Genomic DNA, 19,501 nt, shown 5'->3' with positions numbered 1-19,501 from the left:
AAAGTTATAGGGAAGGAATTTTCTCATATTAGTAAAGATGTATGCTTTATTGAGGGTCCTGAAATAACATGAAAAGAATTATTTTGAGAAAAAAATCTTTATATTGTTTGTAACATGTTTAAAAATTACTACAGCAGCTAAGTTGATGCTTTAGTATTAAAATTTTTGCTTACTGGGAGAAGTTATTGCTCAGAAGAGAAAAAAGCAGCTACACTATCAGGCGCTGTCAAGTAATTTACAGTTCACAAGGTTTATTTTAAAAGACTTGCTCTGACAGATGAATTACTTCATCAATTCAACAGCTGCAAAGAACCAAACTCTACAACTGCCCTAAATGTAGTTTTATCTGGACTTAAAGATAACTGAGCTACATTTTAAAAGGGCAGAGGTGTGTATTTATTTTTTAATTCAAAAGTAGTCATATATATGAATCATCGATATAATTAGCATTCCTCTTCTGACATCTGTTAGGTACAAAAAGCTATGAACCCAGTTTATAAATATTTCAAAATCTTCCCCATGTCAGAAATTCTGCATTCACATACTCTATGAAAACAATATTTTATGCAAAACCCCATATGCATTTATTTATAGGTCTTAATACAGCAAAATGTAAATGAAAATTGATAACACTGCTCATTTTTCTAATTTAATTTGACATATAAAATGGAGTTTCTTCAAAAAAAAAGATTTGCATGAAATTTACCTTACCTTATGATATATGCTCTAAGAGTGCATTTTATAAAAATCATCAACCAGGCTTCCTTTACGTTTAAATTGAAATGAACATGATAAATATAAATGAATAACTTTCTTTTATGTAGTAGCAAAAAGTGTCAATAATCCTTTCAAGAAAGAGACTATTTCATTTCCTCCCAACTTGGATTCACCATAAACGCGATCCACAAATGATATTGGGACCTAGTTAAAAAAATATACATTCAGTCAGTCTTCAAAAATATTAGGAAGGAAGAGTAGCAGGCATAAAAAATTATTATATTAATACAACAGAAACAAGATTAGTCCTATGATAGCAAGTCTTTCAAGTAAGTTTAGAATTAGGGGACTCTTACAATAATTGCATGCACCCCCAAGTCTTTAAAATTAAGCATGAAGTTTATTATCTAAAAATAGGCCATAGGAACCTAACTGGAAACTGTTTGAAAGCACTGATCCCACATGTTAAGTTGGTTTACTTAAGTTTCAGACTGCATCTCAAGGAAAAAATTATACCCCAAAAGTAAAATGGCCTTTCACTTAATTTTTTCATTAGTCTGTCAAATTTTGCTGCCCTATGTTTTAGTTTAAGTTAAAAATCTTGTAACTTCTACAAGAGAAGTAGCATTCTAGTTAGGTTTCTAGTTCTGAATAAGAATATTCTTGTATAACTAATGAGTATATAATGAGAATCTTCCATAAAAATTTACTAGCTAGCTGTAAATATTACAGACCCCCTGCCCCAAATAATTCCTGTCCTTTTCATTTACTCCTACAAAATGGGCAATGAGTAGGGTGGCTGCTGGCCATGGCAAGAGGAGAAGCAGCACACAGACTCGTCCTAGAAAGGTCAAGGATGGAGAAGGTACCAGTAGTTTTTAATTATTTAAAGGTAATGCTGCCTTCTGTTAATGTTTTAAATCTTGGTAGGTCAAATGTATTCATTTGAAAGGAATGTACACTTTCACCCTTCAGTGCATGGACATTCTAAACAACTGGAAGCCTTCCACATTTATTTAGTAGTTGTGAAAGTTAAACTTTTTATCATAAGACATTTAAACCTTGTTATTGTTCATGAGGAATACACATACTGTCTACCGTCAGCCACATACCTCGCCAACAGTGTAATTCAGCTGCCTTGCCCGGACAATCATTTCCATCTGGAAGACGTAGCCTTTAGAAATACACTTTTCTATTAATGTCTGTAGAACTTCTTTTTTGTATAACCTGCACAAAATTAAAAAATATATCAACAGCTGGATAAATACACTTGCCTACATGTATCCTACACGGAAGAAAACTCTTTCAAATATTGGAACGGAGATGACAGATGATGATGAAGCAACAATATAAACTAGATGACGACAACCTAGTAGCTTACAGGTGTCCTTATAAATGTTTATGACGAGTTTTTATTTGCTGAGATCTACTAAATAAATTCCTTAGGATCAACTAAGTCCCCCCAGGATGAACTTGGTTAGGCATGACAGGACTGAGTCAATCCTGGTGGGACAGAGCTCTCGCCACTTGAGGTCAGTTAGAAACTTATAATGGGTGCACGTACAGCCTAAATTTAGATGCACTGCAGGCCAAACACAAAGCTCATCAGATTTACAAAGTAAGACAGGGGAGCTGGGAAATCCTGTGAGTGAACCCAGGCACTTTCTTCAGGAGCTCCCTGTTTTCAGTCACCAAGGTAAAACAGAACAACAAACCCCAAACAATCTCAGTGAGTAGGACAGCAGCAAACCTCCCTGCCTTTTGGAGCAAGCTAGCAGGCAGTCTGGTATAACTTTGTTTTCTCGGAAGTTAAGGCCACTTGGATCTACAACCCACATTTTTTTCCTCAGGAATCCACTAAGGCTACCCTGCCTTTTGGCTTTTCAAGTTTTAAGTGTATATAAGATGACAGAAACCACGGTCCTTAGAGGAACCTAGGGGAATCTGATAGTAGTAATATTTATTCAGTAACAAATATTTACTGAGCAGCCAACTGAGTGGAAGGCACCTTTTTATGTTTTGGGGTTTTTGGGGTGTTAGCAGTAGAAACCAAAGATACATGTCAAATAAAGTTAAATAGGGGAGGACTGGGAATTTGGGAAAGATTATGACCGTGATGTGATGTTCAGCATTACCTTTCAAATTAGGATTAAGCTATGAATTTTGTCTCTTTGAGAGTCATTTTATAAAGCATTTATTTTTCTTCACTGTCCTCTTCTTCCCTAAGCACAACCTCTCTCAAACTATGGCTGATTATGTAAAATTGCATACGTGAAGCCATATGAGCCAACAAACAGGATAAGTGGGATCCAAGTGGTCTTTGATATTAAATGGCTTACGTCAGCCTTTTGGGATTCCTTTTATTTTGTAAAAGCCACATTCCTCCTAAATACTAGAGATCTAATGCCAATTAATGAATTTTATCCAATGAGAAGTTGAACTTTAGTGAACGTATTTAATAAATCACTACTCTTATGAAGGGACAATGAGCTGTAACTATTTAAAAATAGTCAATCAACAGGCTCACTTTTGTCTGTGTGGCTGCTCTGATTTGCATAGAATACACCCAATCACTGCTCTCACTACATGAAATCCAGAGCTCCCAGGCCATCATTCATCCTCTGCACCTCCTCTAACCCTCACATGGTTCTGGTGGCAGTGAGGCACCCCCTCCCATTACTCTTCCTGCTGTGTTTTTCTCCACAGCATAATCCATGTGATGCTACATGTATTTTATGTAGCCATTAAGTCTCATGTCATTAGAATGTGTAAACTCCATGAAGACAGAGACTTTGACTCTTGTTCAGTGCTTGGCATGCAATAAATATTTGTTGGGTCTAAAATGAATCACTTTTTAGCTTTTTTGAAAGCACCTGCACAGCCTTCGACTGTGAAGGGGCCCTTTGTTGTAGTAACTAAGAGAACAAGGCCAAAAAGCAAAGCCCCTGTCTCCACAACCAGGAAGCCACCTAGACTTTCATTCGGTCATCATACCTATAGGCCTGTGAAGTCCACAGTGGCCACACCCTCTGTACAGGGATTTTGCAAGTGCCACTATTCTCTACATTGTCACTACGTGGCAATCAGTGATCTTAATCAGATAATACATTATTCCTTTCCTTTGAAGTGTGGAACTAAAGGGATGTACTTATGGGCCCTAATTTTTCATACACTGAATTCTGCTATCCAATCAATTTACATTTTCATTCTAGAGAGGGCTTCATTTTCATTATTTGACTTCTAATTTGGGATAGCTCCTCTCTTCATTTTTTTGTTGCCCTTGGCTCATAAGCGCTTTTATTTTGACCAAATAAGGACATTAAAAAATTTTCTTCACTTTTTACTTTCTGTCTTACTATCTCTGAACTGCTATCCAACAGACGTGTACCTATACTAGTTACCTTCAACAGGCAGCTCTTACTTTGGGAGTGAATTCTAATGAAGGACCGCAGAATTAAGATTTAATGGAAAAAGTAACAGGTAATATATAAATTATTAACTAATGCATAGGATTTGGGCCTTAAAGTAGATGAACAGGCATTTTATAGCTTCAGAGGTTAAAAAAATAAATCTGTCAGTCTTTAGTCATTGGGCACGATTACATAAAATAGTTCATCTACTGCAGGAAGTCTAAAATTAAACGAAAATAAACAAAAATTAAAAATAACCCAGGGACCTAACAGGAGGCTTTTCACAAATTAAAAAAAATTTTAAAAACATGAAAAAGGTAACTAAATAAGCTCTATATAACTATCAAAGATTTTAAACTTTCCTGTGGACAATGCTATAAACATGCATATGAACTGCAGGAAAATTCCTCTAAGTGGCACTGCTCTTTGGCGAATGCTACTGGTGACAGCAACGTTCAGAATGAGCAGTGAGCGGTCTGAGCGGGGTGAGCATTAACACCAACATCAACAAGCACACTACCCTAAGACCTGCCTTCGATGCTCTTTAAAAAGCCCAATATTTTTCTTAAGAAGATGCTCACACTTCACTAGCAGCTTCTAAAGAACCTCAGTCTGCCCTTTTTAGTGTTTCAGAACAAAAACGGGTAGAAATAAAAAGGATTTCTTTAAAACGAGCCATTGTAAAGCAAAAAATTTAAGCAATTAGTTATAAATAGTAGAAAACATAAAATTGTAAGTTTTCACTGTACCTGAAACTTCCTGTTAAATCAGATGCTCCTGGTCTCAGCAAAATCTGAGTTAGAAAATTAGCCCCACGGCTGTGAAATAAAACAATTAGGTTTTCTTTATAAAATATCACTTCTAAACAAGAGAAATAAATACATTCAAGAGCAGAGTACTATAAATACTAATTTCATAAAGAAATGCAACACTATTTCAAAAACATGTTAATTCTACAGAACAAAGGAAATTTTTGTCAGTGAAAAGATCTTATGTTTCTCATTTTTCAGAAGAGATTATAATTCTTTCAATGTGACATTTAGAGGGGACCTATAAAGCCATCATTCTTTTAAACTTTAGCTATGAATGATAAGATTTTTAAGCCAATAGCCATTATGTAGCATTCTGAACACCCGTCACCCAGGAAAAGAGATCAGGGATTTGGAGTTTCCTTTTCAGATTCTCATATGCACAAAAGGATAGGTCAGTCTACTTAAAAATGACACTTCGGCTTGGGCTGCTATAATGAAATATCGGCTTAAACAACAAATGTTTATTTCTCACAATTCTGGAGGTTGGGAAGTCCAAGATCAAGGTGTCGCAGACTTGGTTCCTGGTGAATACCCTCTTCCTGGCCTACCTATGCTGCCTTCTTGCTGTGGGCTCACACGGTGGGGCAGTGCGTGCTGTGGGAGGCAGGAGGCCAAGCTCTCTGGTCTCTATTTCAGAGGGCACTAATCCCACCGTGAGTGCCCCACACTCAGGACCTCATCTGAACTTAATTACCTCCCAAAGGCCCCACCTCCAAATACCAATGCTTTCAGGGTTAGCAGACACATTGGGTCCATAACAATAACTTTGGGGTATGCGATTCAAACACAATTAAATGGCAATCGATTACAATTTATTACTAATATCTATTACTAAAATTTCAAAAAGATGTGAAGACCAGGTGAAGCCAGCAGAGGAACCACAACTAATCCAGAGTTGTGAGAAATAATATGTTGTTTTAAGTCACTTGGCTTTGGGGTGGTTATACAGCAATAGGAAACTAAAACAGTAGGTTTTATTTCCATTGTATGATGAGGAAAGTAAAGCTTAGAAAAGGTAAAGCAAGCAAGGTAACACAGGTAATTAAATGACACATTTATGATTTAAACTCAGGTCTGACTCCAAATCTCACTACTTTATGCTTGGTAAAAGGTGAAATCATGAAGTGTCTTATTTACTTAAAATTATAAACAAATATATATATATGGAAAAAAAAGACCTACCTATATAGTCCAAAAATATCAATGAATAGTTCACTTAAAATCAAAGCTGACAGTCCAGTAGAATAAATGTGAGCTGAATTATACCATTCATTTGTACCAAAGGTTAAAAGGTTTATGCTGATTTTTCCTTAGTGAAATGTCTAAAATAAAATAATCATAGGAAAAATTGTAGGGAAGAAGCTATCTGGAAGTATTTATTGGAAGTTACATTTTGACCCACAAATCCCAAGACAGCATGGTAATTTAACCCAAATACCTGTTACAAACATATTTCTAGCAGTTACACTAAAAAATAAAAAAATAATAGTACATTTATATACCTAATTAATTTTCTTTTCAAATCCCAGCCGTATACACCTCCATTTCCTCTGTAGCGCGTTCCAGAGACAATGTCAAAATTACCCTCCTTTTGCTTCCTATAGAAAAAACAAATTAGCTGTCAATTAGAAAAAGCCATTGAGCTTTCCATAGTTATTTTCATGACTTACACAAACAGAACCTTTAAGACTTGCATAGAAAAAACAATGCCAAGAAAATAAACTATACTATTGAGAGATCTTTCAAAGTAAGGGTCTCAAACCTGATTCTTTTTTTCTTATATTAATATTTAAAACTACAAAACAGTACTTTTGCTGACTTCATCATATAAAACCATCCAAAAACATAATAATAAAATTATAACTTTTCCCAATCCCCTTCCATTCTGTTCTCGACCCCCTAAAGAAAACACTGCTAAAACAGCCTGATAACCCTCCAGACTTATCTCTGTTTACAGAAAGATAACTCAAAGACCCGCCCCACCTAGGGTTTTGGGTTGCTTTTACAAAATTGGAATCCAAAAGTATACTTTGCAACTTGTTTTTTTGTCAGTTAAGAATATACACAATGGAATCGTGAATATCCCTACAGGTCAACAGAGAATTTTCCCATTCTTTTTAATACCTGCAAAAATAGTGAACCTGTATATTCCTATGGTTATTTCCATGGTGGGTCCACTTACTCCCAACAACACAACCACAATGAATACTGCTGCAACATTCTTACAAATGGTGCTTAGACTACCCAAAGTAGGACGTAATAGAATTGCTAAAATAAAGCTTATGAGTATTTTTAATTCTAACAGATCTTCCCAGAAATTATTTTCCGAAAAAGTCATAGCAGCTTACTTCCTCCAGCAATATCTGAGTGTGTCCATTTTCTACTGTCTTAGTAGTACTGGGTGTAGTGCTCTTTAAGTTTTGAATTTTGACAAACTAATGGGTAACAAAATAGTAACACACAATTATTTTAATTTGCATTTTCTGACCACATCCCGGGGTGACTGCCTTCTCTTCCATCTGTTAGCATCTACAGACTTAATCACACTGCTTTCTTTGTTAATGTGATAAATGAATTATATGTTGACAGATTCCTGAAGATAAACTACTCTGGCATTCCTGGAATAAACCCTATTTGTTCATGGGTTTTACCCTTATGATGCAGGGCTTAATTCTACTTAATAGGAAGTCGCCTTCCATCTTTTTCTGTAGTCTGGAAGAATATAGATGACAAAGGAATTATCTCTTAATCAGTCCTTCAGGGTTCCTAAAATAATATCATTTAGTCACATATCTATATATTTGTGAATCTTAAATCTCAAATCTATATGTTGGTTATATTTTTGATAGCAAACAAAATAGCATGTTCATTTTTAATTAATGAAACATGAAAAATAAAAAGTCCAAAATCAATTAAGATAAATGATTTGAATAATTTTTCCAAATATTAGAATTACCTACCTAATGAATTCAGGAATAAATCTGGGCTGAAATCCAGAAAGAAAAAACAGTAAGTCAGTAACATAGGCTAAGACTATTCTAAATAGCTAATAAAGAAATATACCACTTACATGATGTGAGAGGTCAGCATCCATAATTACTATGTAGTTTCCTGTGGCATGTTTCAGTCCATGAATATATGCAGTTCCTAAAAATGAAAATGTTTATCTCCATTAAAGAAAATCACTGGAAATGCTTATATATACATTTGAACAGAGAAGAAATTGTTAAGCACCAAAAAGCATACATTAGTCCCCTAAAGTTGATTCTGAACTATGAGGAAATATTATCTATTCTCCATCAAAAAACATCTCTCAATTCTATTGTCTCCGACTTCACCTTAGTCCCGGGCACCATCTTCTGATGCTTGGCTCCCTCGCTAACAAGTTTCCCTGCTTCTGCTCTTCTTGTCACTCCTGGCCCCTTTCCACAGTTATGCTGTGTCTTCTACACAGCAGAAAGCCTGGTATACTTGAGCCCTGCTCTGGCATTTGGGGCCAAAGGTGCGGCTAGCTATTACTCAGCCACCTTCATGCCTCAGAGTCCCTCAGGGACTTGGCAGGTAACTGGTCAGGAGCTGCACTGGGGACTCTTGCATTTTCTAGCTCCAAACCAGCACAGGACCTTATCAGCAAGGCTGATCTCTTTTAACTTCTTTTGTAAAGAAGAATTCATCACAGCTTTTTGGATGCACCACTGACTGGTCAGTAAATCCTGGCTGCTTTCACAGAAGTGTCCAGATTATTTCAATCCCGAAGAACCTTCTGGATTCAGATATTCAGAAGATGTGATGCTGTCAGGGAACTGACAGTCTTCAGGATAGCAGATACTGAATTTCTGAGAACTGTGCTTCCTTCATGCTCCCCCAATTTCTCAGTAAAATTATACCAATTCTCGACATAAGCAACTGTGACGACCAGCAGAAATAAAGGCATTTGGATTTTCATCTCAGGATGACTGAGCACATCTGAGATTTTTTAACACTTTCTGTTTAGAAGCTGGGAAAGCTTTCTTTTTTAAAAAATAAAGAATAACTTTTTAAAACTTGTAACGAAAACGTTCAAGGGTTACAGCTAATGCACTGTGCCGGTCCATGATGTCCGCCCTCAGATCCCTACTCCATTCTATATGCAGGAACTTATTTCCCAGGTTCTCTTGGCATCTGGCTTCCAAACAGCTTTGGGAGGCAGAGGGGGAAGATTCGGAGGAGAGAAAAAGAAAAGTCTAAGTGTCCTCCCTCTCTGACTCTGCTTCCTGGCACTGACTGCACATTCTCAGTGGCTCTGGCTCCTGCCAGGTATCCCAGACTCTACCACCCTAACCCCTTCTGGGCAGCCACGGTCCCTAGACTCTAAAGGTGACATCTCCATGTTGTTGCTGCATGTTGGGATAGCAGGAACCACTACCTATTACTAGTCTCTGAATAACTTCACTGTTCCATTTGGCTTCTCAGCAACTTCTTCACCTATGTAACCGGATTCTCTGTATTAAATTCCCTATATTGAAAGACTGACAGTGGTTTCTGTTTTCCCAAGTGGGCCTTGACTGATACAAGCAACTCAAGTTAAGCAATTTAAATGTCATTAAGATCATTAAAAACTATCACAGGAGGTTACTGTATTTTGGCCCTGTTCCAAACTAGGAAAATACACACTGGATAATCTTACCAAGGCAAGGAGCAGGTATGAGGGGTGAGAAGTTCTACTTACCTAGTCCTAACTTTTTCTCCCGTGGTCTTAGAAGCTGTAAGGATAAGAAACAACTCTTTTTGACACAAATAGTCAAAAATCTATTTAAAAAATATTTTATTTTTTTATTCACGTAAGTGCTACTCATTTTAACAATAATACAGCTGCATTTCTTAGATCTTCTGCATGTGCTGGTGTATAACCAGGTTACCCCGGATTACAAATCTCTAAACAAAATATTTTCAGTTCAAGTCACCCAGGATACTTTTTTTTTTTTTTTTTTTTTACTATATGCATGCTGCTCTAGGTCTTCGGGAGGAACAAAAAAGATAAATGAAATATGTCCCTGCTCAGTGAGCTTTTATACAGAGAATCGGATATTCAACCAATCATCTATAATAATTATAATTCACTGAACAAATGATTTAATTTTGTCAGGTTTTATTTAATTTTGTGATAGTTACTGACAAAATACTGATCCCATCTGATATCTACCCTGAAAAGACCACTCATTTAAAGCTCATCTTAGGTCTTCTATAATCCTACATTTCAGTTGGAAAAAATCTTTTTTCCAAATAGATAATTTTGCTACTTATAACTTTCAGAATTTTCAAAAGTTTATATAAAATATAAACCATACTGCATATATAGAGTATTATGGAGCAGTTAAAAGAATGAGGTCATTTGGTGACGAAAAACCTCTGATATAATTAAAAAGTAAACGATACGTGAAGGTTGCATTTATGTTTAAAAACAAAAAACACCAGCACATTACCTAGTTCTACAGATGTAGACCATACACATAATACACAGAAATATCAGCAGTAACACACATCAAACTGTTGACTGAGTTTTACCCTCAGGAAGAGACTGGGATGCAAATTAGAAATGCGCATCAAAAGCACTTCAGTTTTATCAGTAACGTTTACATTTTACACCAAGAATGTTCTCGTTTATTTCTTACACTATGAAAAGTTCAAATTATTTCATTTAGTGTGCTTAACTTTTAGACCCTTAATTCTACCCTCCCTCTCTGGCCTCCTCACTCTGGAGCCACAGGTTAATTTGCTGTGTGATCTGGGCAGTAAAGAACACAACAGAGCTCACCTCACTGGGTTGTCAGAATGAGCCGTGTGAACTCACAGAAAAGTGAGTGCAGGGCTGCTGGGCACAGACTCTAAAGTAGGCTCATCACAACCCAACTGCTTATGAACTCCACTGTAATTTGTTTGACAAAAGACTTACTCTGAAAAAATTTTTATCAAAGCAAATCTTGATAGCATTTCAGAAAAATCATATCAGTCTGTACTAGGATCAACAGTATTTGAGGAAACACGTTTTACCATAATCTCAAAAACAATGGGTTGAAAAGAAAAAATCAAATCTTCAGTTAAGAAAGGCTAATTGTACTCTTCTCCTATAATGCAGTTCTTATTAGTGAGGCTCACGTTTTTTCATTCCTCCCCCTCTTTTTGTCCACATGTTCTTGTTTCACGAATTATCTGTTTCTGTACATTTGACTGGGGTATTGATCTTTTTGTTAGAGATTACATTTTGGTATTTGGGAATGAATGGAATATTCATAAAAATATTTTAGTATTTTATTTCCCTTGGTAGTATGGGGAAATCATGACAGTAAATGCTATTTTTTTATTATTTTGAATTTTATGTTGATTGGATACATGAAACCATTTGAGGACCATGCTGTTTTACAACCTGAGGTCAGGTTAGTAGGCATTCCCTAAAATTAATCAATCACTTAAAAGCTGAACTTCTATGCAAAAATATGCAAAATATTGTCAAGTCAATGTTCACAGATTAAATGGCAGCGCATAACTCAGAGTATTCTATAAATAATAAATGTAAATCAGTGGCCATGGCCCAGAACTTCTAAAAGAGAAACAGGCGAACTGTTGGCCAAAAATGTGAACTTGGTAACACTGAAAATCACTGCTAGGAGGCTGAAAATCCGTCAGATTTTTATCTCCTCTGTACGCCTATATATCAGGAGATATTCAGAGAGGACTGGAGGAGGTGTGACAGATCTACGTTTCTCATCTGTGAGACAGACTGAAAGACTCTCTAGTGTAGGGCACATTTACTATGTACATAAGAGCGACACATTTCCCTTAAGCTCTTCCCGCCAACCAAGGTCCCCTCCAACTAAATATAAATGATTTCATTATTTAATCTAGAATATTTGGACTCGGTGACTATTCCATATGATGCTAATTGCCATTTCTTGAAATGTAAATATTGGTAAAGGTTCTCCAAAATATTTCTTTATGTTTATGCCAATGCTTCTCTATTGGGAGAAAGGAACAATTTTGCAATAGCCATAGGGAACATTTGATGATATCCAGAGACATTTTTGGTTGCTACACTGGGGAGGGAGGTAGTAGCTACTGGCATCTAGTGGCTAGAGTACAGGGATGATGATAAACATCCTATACCATACAAGACAGCCCCCCCCACAGCAAATTATTAGAGGGTTCCAAATGTCAATAGTGCCAAGACTGAGAAACTCTGGCACTATACAAAACACAATACTCAATGCCTGGAATATGCTTTCTAATTAAACTGGACTTAACTGTATGCTTTTGGCTCAAGAATTACCCAAAGTCAAGCTCACTAGTATGCTCAAACATTTTAAAATTCAAACCAGTGACCAAAAATAAAAATTATGAAGCCATTATAAAATGAACTTTACATCTGCCTAAATTACTCCCACAGAAGAACAAGCTTCAAAGTACAGTGGGATAATCTAAAGCTGAAGACTCAGAAAAGTCAATCTACTCCCACAAGACTGTTCTATAGACAAAAAGAAAGATGCTAAGTACCCTGAAAAGTCATTCACGTTTCACATGAAAACAGTCACCTTTCTCAGCTATAAGCTTTTACTTGGAGGCAGTATTCTCTACTGAAAGTATGAGAACATTTAGAGATAGGAAGCAAGAGAAATCAAGATACTCATTACTAACTGCAAGCTAGTCCTATATTTGTCAATTCAATATCATGCTTTAATTTTGTCCTATCTGCAGAATCAGTCATAAAAAGAGTTCATCCAAAGACTCACCATTTTGCTGTAAAATGACTACTAGTCCAACAAATCAAAAAGATGTAAAACCTCGAGCACAATGCAAATGCATCTAAATCCCAAGTGCATGAGAGATACTCTTTATCTTTCCAGGTTCTAGACAAACAGACTGAATTTAAGCCTTGCTCACCTCTCGTCTTTCCCCTATAAAAACAGAACTGGTAAGATAGAAAAATATTCACGACTTACGATTTTGTCTGACCCATAGATCTTCTCCAACTGTTCAGCAACGTCCTTTGTTCCATCTGGGCTTCCATCGTCTATGATTATAATTTCATAGTTGAGCCCACTAAAATAAAAAAAAAAATTGTATTGTTTAGAGACAGTATTCTCGAATTAAAAAATAATTTGTAAATTACTAATTGTTTACCAGTAGTGGAAATTTATTGCCATATTAACCACTAAAGAACACTTTAATTATCAAATGAAATGTCAAATATTCAGTACTTCATCTCCAAACTCAGCATGTTGCTGTTAAATGCTATGAGTCCTGAGATGTCAAAAAGTTCTCACAGAAAACATACTCTTTAGTTAAAACAACAACAACAAAAGTGACTTTTATCTCTTTCTCTATATAGATAGTGCATACATATCATATGAATTGTGGAACTTATAAATCAGTTATATTAACTATTTAAAAAGTATATTTAAGACAACACAAACTGCTTGGGTAGCTGAGTAATTATTCTTTTAATTTAATCCAAAATAGATTTAAAGAACACAATCAGAAATAAATCTGATTTAATGTTACCCTTTAAAAAACCCACTTTATAATGATGACATAATCTTTTATATTATGATTTCAAATAGTTGTACCCATTATTCTGTATTATCTAATAAAAAGAAATAGCACAGAATTACAAAAGATGTGTTTCAAAATTAACATCTTTTTGCTGCTCTCCATGTCTGCATAGAATTTCTACCGTAAACACAAGCCAACACAATACTTAAAGGTACATGTGATCACCACAATGTCTGCCCCCACACCCTTTAAGAGACATTCTTTTTGTTAACTTTATTGGGAAACTTAAGAGGAAAGAAAATGAGCCAGGGCCAAACCTCTACAACCAACATTCTTTTCCTTCTTAGTCCAACTTCAAAAAAAATTGCAAGGAAATCAACCAGGAAACACATTCATTCCACTGTGTCAGCCCAAGCAAACCTGCCAGAAAGCAAAACTCGGCCTATCTATTCTCTAAGAGTGGATACAATGACTTCCGCTTCCCACAGTGCCCTAAATTTGGGCAAGTGAGCTGTTTACAAGCCCCGACAAGTAAGATGTTGATTCTAGTTTGTGTGCTGAAAGAGATATATTTCTTAAGCAAATGAAGTCATTCATAAGCAAGATTACTCCTCTCTCCCACTTCAAAGCACCCATACCACCTGAGGGTGAAGTAGTTTAAAAGGAATCAGGCAGAGCTGACACTAGGCCATTTGACTGCATCAGAGTAAAAAAGTTGTTTCTGTCATTACACTTCATCAGGGTTAAAAAAAAAAAAAAACTCAAAAACTATTAAAAAAAAACTACACTACATAAAACACTTGAAAATAGAGCAAAAAACACTATAATCAGAAGACAAATGAGAATAAGATTGACTACAAGGCAACCTCTCTATATTGAAAAGAGCTTGTAGAAATCGAAATAAAAAGATAAGTTAGAAAGAGAAAAAAGACATGAATAACAAATTTTGAAGAGCAATGTACGTAAAGACAGTTATTTCACCCAAAGAAATAGAACCAAAACAGCAACGTTTTTCACCAATTAATATTTCCAACGATGTAAGTTTAATAATGCGCAGGCTGACTGGGTGGTGGGGGAATAGGAACATTCTAAAAGAATGCTGGAGTCCTAAGCCCGAACATTCTTTTTTTGAGAGCAATTTGGCAATAACTATGAATTTTAAGCATATCTCTGCCGATTCAAGAATATGAACGCGAAGACTCCCCCCTCCTTCTCCACCCCCCCCCCCGTGCACTAGCAAAAGTACGAATGTTTGTTGCAACATTCATCTAATAAAGGAACACTCACTATGTGTCAAGCATTTTTCAAAATGCTGGAAATACGGCGTGAACAAAGCCCCGTTATCATTTGTGAAGCAAGTCACAAAAGAAAAACAAAAAACTCTGAAAATAATCTGTGTTCGTTAACATGACCCAGTTAAATTATAACACTGCTATATGGAATGTTAACTAATTTTCAAAATAATTTGCTAAGTTTGTACGTGCTGATATGGAAAGATCTTCAAAGATTTCTACAACAGTCCCATCAGTGTAACTATATAAAAAAAAAAGTTACTTTGTACTGATAACCAGAATGTTCTTAAGCTTTAAAAAAATTGGATAAACACTTTCAAATTCAAACTCTAAGCCCCCAGGTTTAACGAACACAACAAACTGCGACCAGTGATCAATGAAGGTGCCTTTCTGCTCTCTCCAGCGTGTCCAGCCCGGCGTCAGCTCCCTAACCCAGACACCGAACCTCATGCTTACATAAGCACTCGGCACGGGGGCGGGAGTGAGCGTGCTCGCTTAGACGCCCGAGCGCTCCGGCCGCAGATCCTGATCACCTAGAGGGAGGAGTGAGGTCAGGCTTACAGCCTCGCCCCAAGTTAAAAGAGTGCCCAGCCCTTTAGAAAAAAAGGCGGCGGGAAGAGCGAGGGGGGACGTAGAGTGTATAATAAAGATAAAGGAGTGTCTCACAAAACCCAAGGGCAGAAGGGAGAACCTAAAACACTACGAGAATCTCAGAAGTATCCGCCTCCGCTTTCCTCGCAGGATGGCCTCCTCCCCAAGGCCTTCCTCGCGAGCCGAAGAGGCCGGGCAGGGCCGCCTCGCGCAGCCAACTGCCGACACCCAGGCAGGGGAAGCCAGCTCATCTCATTCCTCGGGGAGGGCGGAAGGGTACGCTACCTCTCGGAGAAGCTTTTCACCAGCAGCCACACGATGAGCGGTAGGTTCTCGCGCTCGTTGTAGGTGGGCAAAAGCACTGAATACTTGTCCTGTCGCGGGGCGCGCCTCTCTGGATCCCGCCGAGACCTCGCAGGGGTACGACTCCCTTCCACGGAGGCCATGGCGGAACTGTGCGTGACGCCGGAAGCGGAATGACGTAAACGCGGAGCGGGAAGGGAACTAGTAGGACTGTACCAAATGCGGGAAGAGGGGGATGGCTGGTGGTAGTTCTCCTAAGGCCCTCTGTGCGGTTCTATTGGAAATATTCAGGACTTATGAATCTTTAAAGTTGAATCTGATGGTTGCTTCAAAAAATACATATATTTATCACATTTTCCAAAGCTTCAGAAAGTTTTTTAGTTTATTCCAGTCGCTAGGAGACGATAAGACGGAAGAGGAAACGCGTTTCAAGACAACTTCCTGCAGAGGCCGCCATGGCTACCAGGGAGGAAGTACTCGCCTTGCAGGCTGAAGTTGCCCGGCGTGAGGAAGAGCTGGGCTCCCTCAAGCAGAGGCTGGCGGCGGCCCTTTTGGCGGAGCAGGAGCCAGAACGCCTGGTTCCGGTGTCGCCCCTGCCGGCGAAGGCCGCCCTGTCCCGAGATGAGATTCTGCGCTACAGCCGGCAGCTCGTGCTGCCTGAGCTGGGCGTGCACGGACAGCTGCGCCTGGCGACCGCGTCGGTGCTAATCGTGGGCTGCGGAGGGCTCGGCTGCCCACTGGCGCAGTACCTGGCCGCGGCCGGCGTAGGCCGCCTTGGCCTTGTGGACTACGACGTAGTAGAAATGAGCAACCTGGCCCGCCAAGTGCTGCATGGCGAAGCACTGGCCGGCCAGGCCAAGGTCTTTTCTGCCGCCGCCTCGCTGCGCCGTCTCAATTCGGCCGTGGAGTGCGTACCGTACGCCCAGGCGCTTACGCCGGCCACCGCACTAGACCTAGTCCGCCGCTATGACGTGGTGGCTGACTGCTCTGACAACGTGCCCACTCGCTACCTGGTTAACGACGCGTGTGTGCTGGCCGGCCGGCCCCTCGTGTCGGCCAGCGCGCTGCGCTTCGAGGGCCAGATCACAGTCTACCACTACGAGGGCGGGCCTTGCTATCGCTGCATATTCCCCCAACCACCTCCGGCCGAAACCGTGACCAACTGCGCGGACGGCGGGGTGCTTGGTGTCGTTACTGGGGTCCTGGGGTGCCTGCAGGCGTTGGAAGTGTTGAAGATCGCCGCAGGTCTGGGCCCCTCCTACAGTGGCAGCCTGTTGCTCTTTGATGCCCTCAGAGGACGTTTCCGCTGTATTCAGCTGCGGAGCCGCAGGCCCGACTGTGCAGCTTGCGGGGAGCGGCCCAGTGTGACTGACCTGCAGGACTATGAAGCTCTCTGTGGCTGCTCCGCCACTGATAAGTGCCGCTCCCTGCAGTTGCTGAGCCCAGAGGAGCGAGTTTCTGTCACCGACTATAAGCGACTTCTGGATTCTGGGACACCCCACCTGTTGCTGGATGTCAGGCCTCAAGTGGAAGTGGACATCTGCCGTTTACCTCATGCCCTACACATCCCTTTAAAACATTTGGAACGGAGGGATACAGAGAGTCTGAAACTCTTAGGAGAAGCAATCCAGAAAGAGAAGCAGGGCGCACACGAAGGAGTAGCGCTTCCCATTTATGTGATTTGCAAGCTTGGCAATGACTCCCAGAAGGCCGTGAGAATCCTACAGTCCTTGACAGCAGCCCAAGAACTAGACTCTTCAACATTTCAGGACGTCGTGGGCGGCCTCATGGCCTGGGCCACCAAAATCGATGGGACATTTCCGCAGTACTGAGGTGGCTGGTATGCATTGTCTTCCCCGAGAAAGATGTGGATTGCCATTTTACCCTCAACATATATTTCTTTGCATTTTTTTCAGTAACGTTCAGAAGAGACGGATTCTACAACATCTGTGAATACATGGGCTCCTTTTTATAAGGGGCTTTTAAACCATAATTTATTGGATGGCATAGCCATTAGTGGGTTATGATACTAAGCACTGTCTTGTGTTTTCAGCACTGGAGGGTGTCTTGAATATGTGAGATATAATATGACAGGATTTTGTGTTTTAAACTGCAGGTCCTTTGCCTGTCCTGCTTTTTTGTCCCCCACCTTTCCTAGTCAAAAAGCTCTCTAAAAAGTCTATTTTATGGCTGGAATTAAGTTGTAGTAAACTTAGTCTTACCAAATGGATCACAGATGGTATACTTAAGGTCAGTTACTGTTTACTGACATTCTTTGGGTAATATATTTCTAATTCAAATGATAGAAAATATCCTACAGAAATAAGTGTTTAAAATGTAAATTGTTCTAATTATCTAGGAAGTGGTCATTCTGTTAAATATTCGAATTAATAAAGTGAAATATTTACAGGTTAGCAAGATAAAGGAAGCCACTTTTGTAGCCTGTCAAATTTCTCGAATAAATTGCTGATTTTTTCCTCAAAGTTAGCTTTTCTAGGTTCCATCTTATGCTGTACACATAGAACATTTCTAAACTCTACATTGTGGTTGACCTACTTTGGACCCCAAAATCAATATTGAATTAAAGAGGAATAGTGGACATTCTTATCGCCTCAATCACTGGTGAAAGACTATTTGACTAGTATTACTTGCTTTGCTGTGGATTAATAATACCCTTAATCAGATTAAAGGAATTTCCTTCTGTTTATAGTTTGCTACATGTTATTAAATTTTTCAAATGCTTTATATTAAATTATGTGCTTCCGTTAATGTTGTGAGTTACATTGATTTTTTGTTTTACTATGGGGACAAAAACCAACAAATATTCACCCAACAGTTTCCAAGTGTACAGTATGATATTGTCAGCCATCTGCACGTGCTTTGCTGCAGATCCCAGAATGCCCCATCCTCCATGACTGAAACTTGGTACCCACTGACCAACTCTCCACCCTCCCCTTTAATTTGCCTTTATTATTTTGATTTAATCTGTTTTAATCCAGTGTTTATAACAGTGAAAAATGTAGATGTTTTCATGTTTTTTAAACAACATTTTCATGAAATGGCAGATAGTCTGCACAATTTCCAATATGTACAACAAAATTAAAAGTGTCAGTGGTAAATTGAAGAGGAAATGCCATGTCAAAAGGCCACTACTCTCCAACTGTTGCATGCAGACCTGTAATCATCAGAAGTCGCAAACGTAAATGTGAAATAAATCTTTATATCTCTGGCTGCACATATTAAAAGAAGCTTAAAAACACATGGGCCAGACAAAACCCTCTACAGATCAGATTTATTTACCAGTTTTCAAACTCTAATATGGACTCTTGTTTTATTACGAATGGATTATTTAACAATTAAATTCAAAGTTAGGATAGTCATCACTTTTTAACTGAAACATTATAACTCGTTTTTTAAATACATTATGCATAGGCTTTTCTCTGTTATAAAAATGGAATAGGTTTTAAATAACGGTTTCTCCCAAGTTGTAGAAATAAATTTGAGGGGAGAACAAAGATGACTGTATCTTAATCTCAGCAAACAAGTGAACAGATATAAGACCTGTTTCATATCGTAAAGACTAACGTCCTAAAGTTAAGCAATTGGGTAGTTTTGGTAGTTACTGCAAACCTGGTTGTCACTGGGGACAGATCCAAGGTTGTACTTTCAGAAGCGATGCCCAAATTCATGCACAGAAGTGGTCTCGTCAGTACCAAGGGGAACTGCCCGCAGAGACTCACTAGTCTCGACCTAGCTAGCTGGACTGCTCTCCTAGAAAACCCAACACTTGGTCCATAGCCCAGACCGTGGGAAGCAGTGTACCCTATGTTCTTCTCTGAGTCAGTCTTAT

At 38.7% G+C, this 19,501-nt stretch overlaps 2 protein-coding genes across 2 annotated transcripts; one reads left to right on the top strand and one right to left on the bottom strand.

Moving 5' to 3' along the window:
- Positions 1–26: 26 nt before the first annotated feature.
- DPM1 (dolichyl-phosphate mannosyltransferase subunit 1, catalytic) lies at positions 27–15,816 on the bottom strand. The gene is made up of 9 exons (XM_016143766.2): positions 15,634–15,816; positions 12,913–13,012; positions 9,648–9,681; positions 8,010–8,086; positions 7,900–7,925; positions 6,442–6,537; positions 4,877–4,945; positions 1,830–1,944; positions 27–921 (listed from the first exon to the last, which is right to left on the bottom strand). Exons 1-9 carry the CDS (start codon positions 15,792–15,794, stop codon positions 817–819), a joined length of 783 nt encoding a protein of 260 aa, XP_015999252.1. The 5' UTR covers positions 15,795–15,816; the 3' UTR covers positions 27–816.
- Positions 15,817–15,929: 113 nt separating this feature from the next.
- On the top strand, positions 15,930–18,420 carry MOCS3 (molybdenum cofactor synthesis 3). The gene has a single exon (XM_016143765.2). The coding sequence runs from the start codon at positions 16,107–16,109 to the stop codon at positions 17,481–17,483; it is 1,377 nt and encodes a 458-aa protein (XP_015999251.1). The 5' UTR covers positions 15,930–16,106; the 3' UTR covers positions 17,484–18,420.
- The last annotated feature ends 1,081 nt before the right edge of the window (positions 18,421–19,501 follow it).

Source organism: Rousettus aegyptiacus, unplaced genomic scaffold, assembly GCF_014176215.1.
Source record: "Rousettus aegyptiacus isolate mRouAeg1 unplaced genomic scaffold, mRouAeg1.p scaffold_m13_p_12, whole genome shotgun sequence".
NCBI lineage: Eukaryota > Metazoa > Chordata > Mammalia > Chiroptera > Pteropodidae > Rousettus > Rousettus aegyptiacus.
Note: the sequence above shows the minus strand (reverse complement) of the source record. Positions and strands in the feature narration are given on the sequence as shown.